The sequence below is a fragment of the Mus pahari genome, chromosome 10 (genome assembly GCF_900095145.1).
Source record: "Mus pahari chromosome 10, PAHARI_EIJ_v1.1, whole genome shotgun sequence".
Classification (NCBI taxonomy): Eukaryota; Metazoa; Chordata; class Mammalia; order Rodentia; family Muridae; genus Mus; species Mus pahari.
This window is the reverse complement of record NC_034599.1, coordinates 103,942,250-103,950,735: the sequence shown is the minus strand read 5'-3', so window position 1 is coordinate 103,950,735 and position 8,486 is coordinate 103,942,250. Positions and strand designations below refer to the sequence as shown.

General features: G+C 38.1%; 1 protein-coding gene across 4 annotated transcripts in view; it reads right to left on the bottom strand.

The window, feature by feature from the left end:
• Setd2 (SET domain containing 2, histone lysine methyltransferase) overlaps positions 1-8,486 on the bottom strand; it is a 94,570-nt gene that overhangs the window by 61,734 nt on the left and 24,350 nt on the right. For all 4 annotated transcript variants that reach the window (XR_003844676.1, XM_021207438.1, XM_029543841.1 and 1 more), the window contains exons 4-5: positions 5,629-5,760; positions 2,376-2,504 (exon numbers count right to left, since the gene is read on the bottom strand). Coding sequence is in view for 3 of the 4 variants with exons in the window: in XM_021207438.1 (XP_021063097.1) it covers positions 2,376-2,504; positions 5,629-5,760 (261 nt within the window). In the remaining variant the exon portion in view is untranslated. The remainder of the gene's footprint in view (positions 1-2,375; positions 2,505-5,628; positions 5,761-8,486) is intronic.

Here is an 8,486-nt window from a genome sequence, read left to right as displayed (position 1 = left end):
CCTGCCTCTGCCTCCCAAGTGCTGGGATTAAAGGCGTGAGCCACCACTGCCAGGCTTGTTTTGTTTTTAAAATAAAGGTTTCTATGGTGCTTTGAATAACAACTGCCCCCATATTTGGAGGTTTAGTCACTAGGGAGTAGAACTCTTACTGGATTAGAAAAATCAGAAGGTGTGGTGGAGGAGGAGGTAATCACTGCAGGGTGCACTTTGAGGTTTCAAAAGCCCATGCAAGTCTCAGGTTCTTTCCTGCATCCTTCAGATCAACAACACCTCACTGCTACTTCTCCAGAGCCATGTCTGCTTGCATGCTGTAATGCTCTCCACTATGATGATGGATTGGCCTCTGAAATTGTAAGCAAGCACCCAAAAACATATTTTCTATTCTAAGAGTTGCCTTGGCAATGGTTCTCTTCACAGCAATACAACAGAGACGAAAGCACTTTCTCTGTGCGTCTCTGGCTGTCCTAGAAATGATCTGCCTGACTCTGCCTCCAGATTGCTGGGATTAAATGCATGAGCCCCCCTACTCATTGGGGTCTGACATCTTTAAACCATCCAAAGAACTGGCTTTGCTGTACCAGTAGAGCTTCTAATTTAGATTCAATGATAATGTACCACTATAGGGGAAAAAAATGAACATACTATATTAAAACCAAAACAAAACAAAACTATACCTTTCTTTCCCTGACTGCACATTTTTTGTGATTTCTCTGTAGCATTCCTAACTAAATGTTCCTAAGTTGTAAACTGAAATAACCTGCCTGGAAGTTTTAAGCGCCAATGAAACAATTTTAAAAATGTGGTCAAATCTTATTGAACCTGAGTTTAATCCCTAAACTACACATGGTAGAAAGAACGGATTCTCACAAGTTTCTTGTCCTCTAACCTCCACCACAGACACAAATAAAAACAAAACAAACCATTAAGTTTTGTCATCAGATATTGATATAATCAAAGTGCTTAATAAAAGTTACCCTACCAACTGAAAATAATTCTCTTAAAAAAAAATTTAGGCTGTTGGAGGTGGTGCACATCTTTAATCCCAGTACTCAGGAGACAGAGGCAGAAGGATCTCTGTAAGTTTGAGGCCAGTCTGGTCTACAGAGTGAGTTCCAGAAACACCATCTTGCATCTTGAAAAAAACCAAAATTAATCACTCTATATCAGCAGAATGAGGTGGCATATACATTTAATATCAGCAATTGGGATAAAGAGACAGTCAGATCCCAGTGAGTCTAAGGCCAACGTGGTCCATTTTGAGTTCCCTGCCAACCAGGGCTACACAATGAGACTCTGTATCTCATGAACAACAAAACTCAAAAGTACCCACAGAAAAATATAGTAAATAAATGTATTTTTGTAACAGCGAAGTTAGATCTCAGTAATAACAACCTAGTTACCCATGGCTAAACCTAAAAGTTAAATCAATATCTTTATAATCAATATTTAAGGAGCTAAAGGGATGGCTCAGCAATTAAGAACACTGCCTATTCTTCCAGAGGACCTAGGTTCAACTCCCAGCAACCAACCGAGCAGCTAACAACCACCTGTAATTCCAATCCCTAGGATCCAATGGAACTTAGGCACTAGGAACACAAGCGGTGCAGACATACATTGATATAAAACATCTATACATGTAAAGTAAAAAATAAATCCTAAGATATTTCTTTCTGAACAAAGAATTGTATCAATTTTGCAAGTAATGCATAATGACAAAATTTCAAGTCTTATACAGGCTATCCTGTAAATTTTAGTAAATGCTAAAAATACATTATATAGGATCTTTCCCTCTCTTATCAAAAACCAAACTCTCCCCCCTGATAACTGAAGCTATGTAACATGAGTTTTATGAAAAATAGAATTTAATTCGGTCATCTGCCCAAAGTCAGAGCTTCCCTTCAGCTTGGGAGTCAGAGCCCACCAGAACGATCACTTGTCCTCTCAACTTGTCCTCTCAACCGTGCTGGAATATACCTAACAGTCTAATGACAGTGCACTCAAGACACACTTTTAATTGAAGCAAGTTTAAATACCAGAATCTCCACTAACCACTAAAAGATCCAAGAGTGGAAATTTATAGAATATAGCAATACCCAGAAATTAAGTTTAGACTCCAAGATTCAGCTAAATGAAAGGTCTCAAGTCATTCATCATAACTTAAAAAGACTGTAAAAAAAAAAAAAAAACTTCCAAAAACAACCAAAATGGAACTTTTCCTTCATTTTCTAAAAATCAATTTAACAAACTAGTTACCAAGCAGTCATTCTACACAATGAGCATTATTAAACATCATTGAAATAAATCATTTAACCAAATGCCTAACCAAATCCAACAACACAAAAAAATGACATGAAAGGGATAGGAACCAAACTTACGAAGGGAGATCCTTAGCAGCCCTTAAGCCCCAGCCTTTCTTTTCTGTAAGTATGACTTCCACATCTGCGTGCTGTTTTCTCTGAAACCGTCTGTTTGAACAGTAATCTCCGTTTGGACATCGAGAGGAACTGAAATGGGAAATGGATAAAAGATAGTTCTTTAAATACCATAAAGAACTGTAACAGCGGGGGCTGGTGAGATGGCTCAGTGGGTAAGAGCACCTGATCGCTCTTCTGAAGGTCCAGAGTTCAAATCCCAGCAACCACATGGTGGCTCATAACCATCCGTAACAAGATCTGACGCCCGCTTCTAGAGTGTCTGAAGACAGCTACAGTGTACTTATATATAATAAATAAATAAATAAATCTTTAAAAAAAAAAAAAAAGAAAAGAAAGAAAGAAAAAGAACTGTAACAGCTTCAACAGAATGTGTTATATAACAAATACCTTGGCACAGTTTAGTTGTGGCTAACCAATGACCCTTCCTTAGTATTATCACTTAAAAGCATTCCCTAGAATTCAGTGACTATACTGCTCCTGAGGGAGTGTATCCACAGTATAGTCTAGTCATCTGATCATCAAGAGGAAGATTTCTCTGCCACTTTCTGGTGTCTAGAATACAATCCTCATCTGTATAGAATCTTTGAGTACATGAACAATTATTGGATTTGATTATTAATAAACCTTATTAAGCGTTTGTTACCATGCATGTTTTTTGATCATATACCTATTAATATTCTTTAAAATTACATTTATCTTGCATGCATATGGAAATTAGAGTGCAACTCACAGGAGTCAGATCTCTCCGTCCATTATGTAAGACAGATCATCAGGCTTCAAGGACCTTTACCCACTGAGCCATCTTGCAAGCTTAGTTATTAATTTTTCCAGGAACAGCTTTTTTCCAGGTTAAAAATCAGGCTTGAGAGATAGCCCAGTTGTTCTTCCAGAGAATTTGGGTTCAAATCTCAACATACATGTGCCAGCTAACAACTTAATCTTATTTTGCCCAAGTTAACTTTAAGTGCACATCTTCTTATATTCCATTCAAATCATCAATTTGGTCTTTTAAATGCAACTACACACATGTATACACGAACAAACACAAAATTAAAATCAGAAATAAAAGTCAAATTTCTTATTCTTCTGAGATATATGTATCTTATTTTTGTGAGACTGTAACAGGAACAAAAATAAAAGCTCAATGTTTTGCTGTGAAAACCAACTTCATTAACATTAAAAATAAGGAGCCTTAGCATAGAGTGGTAGCTCATTCCTATAATCCCAGCATTGAGGCTGTAGAGAAGTAATCTCTAGTAGAGATTCAAGTAGAGCTTGAAGCCAACCTGGACAACATAGTAAGTTGTTGGCCAGACTAGTCTACAAAGCCAGAACTGTCTCATCAAAAAAGGTTCAAAAAAAAAAAAAAAAAAAAAAAATCACGCATATGCATCAACAACAAAAACACTAAGAAAAAAGAATTTTTCATTAATCAGATTGGTTAAAAATAACTATCAAACATTTTTAGCTAGGCATGGTGGTGCACTCAATCTTAACATTAAAAGGCAGATGGATATCTCTGAGTTCTAGGCCTGGATGATTTACAGAGCAAGTTGCAGACCAGCCAAGGCTATATATACCCTGTCTTAAACAACAAAGGGGAAACTTTTTTTTTTTTTTTTTTTTTTGGTTTTTTGAGAAAGGGTTTCTCTGTGTAGTCCTGGCTGTCCTGGAACTCACTCTGTAGACTAGGCTGGCCTCAAACTCAGAAATCCGTCTACCTCTGCCTCTCAAGTGCTGGGATTAAAGGCGTGCACCACCACGCCCGGCCAAAAAGGAAACAATTTTAATGCAGAGATATTTAGCATTTTATAAATTTTGCCAATCAAGTATGTAGCACCAGAAAAATTAATTATTATGGGTTAACTATGAATAGTGAACAGTGCACTTAGGAGAAAAAATTAGGCAAATTTGTATATGCAGTTCTGATTAGGTCTGATTATCCAAAAGTATATATAATATGCTTTTATTTCTATGTATTTAACAAAACCAAAACCAAAAAAACCAACCACCCAGCAATAGTGGTACATGCCTATGAGTTCAAGACTAGCTGGTCTACATAGTGAATTCTAGTACAGCCAGAGAGAAATACATGGAAAAAATCCTGTCTCAGTTGAGGGTGGGAGAAACCAGAGTAAAAAAAATAAGTAAATCATTAAAAACAACCATAAAGTATCTCTGAAGAAAGATCGGTGTTTAAAAAGAAATATATGCCGATGTTGTATACATTAGCACTTTTTCTGGGGAAACTACAAAGGGAAAAGGTTGGCTTTTTAAGTCAGGGTTTCTCTGTGTATAGCCCTCCCTGGCTGTCCACCTGCCTCTGCCTCCTCAGTAATGAATTTTCAAGTTTTGCTGTTTTATTTCATCATCAAAGTTTAAAATTACCACAATTTATTTCTCAGGGCACAAGCATCACTAAATTAAAAATAGTTGCAGGGGGCTGGAGAGATGGCTCCGTGGTTAAGAGAACTGATTGCTCTTCCAGAGGCCCTGAGTTTGGTTCCCAGCAGTGACATGGTGGCTCACAACCATCTGTGATGGAGTCTGATGCCCTCTTCTGGTGTGTGTGTGGGGAGACAGCTACAGTGTGCCCATATGAATAAAAATAAATCTAAAAAAAAAAGTAGTTATAGAGGCCGACTCTGGTGGTTTATAAGCCTCAATCCCAGCACTCGGGAGGCAGAGGCATACAGATTCAGGCAAATATGTGTGTTTGAGGCCAGCCTGGTCTATACAGCAAGTTCTAGGACAGCCAGGGCTATATGATAGATCCTACTTCAAAAAAAGCCAGCTGGGCGTGGTGGCACACGCCTTTAATCCCAGCACTGGGGAGGCAAAGGCAAGTGGATTTCTGAGTTCGAGGCCAGCCTGGTCTACAGAGTGAGTTCCAGGACAGCCAGGGCTACACAGAGAAGCCCTGTCTTCAACAACAACAACAACAAAGCCAACAGTTTTATTAGCAATAGAACTGTTTTATAGAGCACTTACGTGCCAGATGCTATAATCTAATGAGCAATATAGCAGAAATTCATCTTTATATCTATTTTCTATTAAACACTGGAAATCTTATTGCTCATAAGTATTCATTTAACATAGTAAAAAGGTTAAAATTTTATCCTTCATTAATTATTTTCATATTTAAAGACATACACGACACTAGATAAGAAGTGGAGCAGACCATCTTGCTTACCATTCAATCATGAGGAGACGATTAAGGCAATCTTCTCCGCATGCTACTTCACCTTGAGCTCTTTCATCCTTAGAAAGAGGTGGACATTCACACTGCATTCGCTTAATATCCCGATGGGATTTGTTCTTCTTCCTATTGGGTCAAATCACATACAATTTAGTTATGTAAGTCTATTAAAGATCACATAACTACTGAAGCTAAGTTTCATATTTATTTCTTAAGTCAACCACTCAAATGACAACACTAAGGTGGAAACTGACTGAGTTCAAGGCTAGCCTGGCAAGACTTTATTCTCTATCTCCTTACCCTCATCCACCCCCCCCCCCCCCCAAAAAAGAGAAGAAGATAAGAGAAAGAAATGATGATGATCTAATCATTGGCATTAGTTAGATAAAAGTCAGTGTGGTGGTGTATGCCTGTAATCAAAGCTACTTAGAAGCCTGAGGGAAGGACCAAAGATCAAAGCCTGCCTAAAACAGGCAAGTTCAGCAAGGTCTAGGGGATAGATCTAGCCAAGTTAGTAGAGCACTTGCTGATAGTATACTAATAGGCGCTAGACTCAATTGTCACAGAAAGAGAGAGGAGGGAGGGAGAGAGGAAAAAGGACAGAGGAGAGGGAAGGTGTGTGTCTGGGTGTTTAATTCAACCAAATCTTTTACGGGGTCTCTTAGTAGTATAACCCTTGTATACATCTGTTTAAAAGGAGAATGGATATTTTAAAAATGAAGTATGACTACAGAACAAGTAGAGTTGGGCAGGTCAATGAATGCCTGTGGCTCAAGAGACAAAGGCAGGAGTAGTTCTGGGTCAGCTCAGAAAATAAAAACAATTTAAAATCTAAAAAATAATTATTCAGTACAGATTTCAGAAGCAAAATTTTCTCAATAAAAACATAATTTGGGAAAAAACATGTTCAAATATTAAAAGGCACTGGCACTTAGAAACCATAAACAAATTAATTAAAAAAAAAAAAAAAAAAAAAAAGACTTGTAAGATGGCTCAGAGGTTAAGAGCACTGACTGCTCTTCCAAAGGTCCTGAGCTCAATTCCCAGCAACCACATGGTGGCTCATAACCATCTGTAATGGGATCTGATACCCTCTTCTGTTATGTCTGAAGATAGTGACAGTGTACTCATATACACAATAAATTAAAAAAAAAAAAAAAGATTTTGGTAGAGAAAATAAGCTATTCAAGTTCTATTAGTTTCTTAAAATCCCATACTAGATCTGGTAATGGTGACATGTACTTGGGAATCAGAAATTTCCATAAAAATCAGGAGTTCAAGGCCTACCTGGGCAACAAGAGACATTGTCACAAAAATAAATGAATAAAATCTTACCTTACACATACATTACAAAGAAAAATTTAACAAAAATTTCAAAGTGCTTAAAGGGATGATAGCTAGACTGAATCTTAACTAGAGGGAACTTTACACAAAAGAAAATGGGTAAGTAGAAATTTTATAAGCACATTCATTGGGTAGAGATATGGCTCAGCAGGTAAGAGTGCTTGTTCTTCCAGAGGACCAGGAGTTTGATTTCCAACACCTACCTCAGGTAGCTCATAACCACCTCTGGGGCTCCAGGGTACCCAACTCCCCTTGGAAGCCCCAACTCATATGCAGAAGCCCACACAGAGACACACATAATTTTAAAACATCACAATAAAAAAAGATGTTAAGAGGCTAGAGAGAGTTGGCTCAGCAATTAAGAACACTGGCTATTTCTCCAGAGGACCAGGGTTCAATTCCCAGCACCCACAACTCTCTGCAACTCCAGTTTCAGGGAATCTGACACCCTAACAGACAGACATATAGGCAAAACACCAATGACCAACGCACATAAGATAAATGTATATAAACTGTACTCTAATTATGGCTTTATAGTACATAAAGGTACTTTGTGTGCACTAAAAAGTATCGGGTTGGTGTGGTATCACAGGCCTTTAATCCCCACACTCTGTAAGCAGAGGAAACAGCAGCTCTGAGTGTGAGCCAGCCTGGTCTACCGTAGGATTTCCAGGATAGCGGACAATACAAAGAAAATGTCTGGAAAAACAAAACTAAGAAGAAAAAGGAAAACAGTTTCTAACAATCATTTGCTCTTTTAAAAAAAGTTATTTAATGTTATGAATGTAAGTGTTTTGCCTGTGTGTTATGCCTGTGTATTGTGTGTGTAGTGTCTGAGGAGACCAGAAGGGAACATGGGATTCCCTACAACTGGAGTAACAGCTGAGAGTGACCATGTGGATGCCTGGAACCTGGGTCCTCTAGAAAAGAAGTGGTTTTTTTCCACTGAAACATCACTTGTCTGCTCACTGAACTTCTCTTTCATTTTTGTCAGAATTTCAAATGAAAATGGAATTAAGAAAATGTAGGCTAACTCAGCTATTAAAAACAACGAATTTATGAAATTCTTGGGCAAATGGATATATATCTGGAAGATATCATCCTTAGTGAGGTAACCCAATCAACAAAAGTCACTAGATATGCACTCACTGATAAGTGGGTATTAGTCCAGAAACTTAGAATACCCAAGATACAATTTGCAAAACACAAAACCAAGAAGAAGGAAGACTATCGTGTGGATACTTCATTCCTCCTTAGAATAGGGAACAAAATACCCATGAAAAGGAGTTACAGAGGCAAAGTTTGGAGCTAAGATGAAAGAATGGACTATCCAGAGACTACCCCACCCGGGGATCCATCCCATCATCAGCCAGCCACCAAACCCAGACACTATTGCACATGCCAGCAAGATTTTGCTGAAGAGACCTTGATATAGCAGTCTCTTGTGAGGCTATGCCAGTACCTGGCAAACACAGAAGTGGATGCTCACAGTCAGCTATTGGATGGAA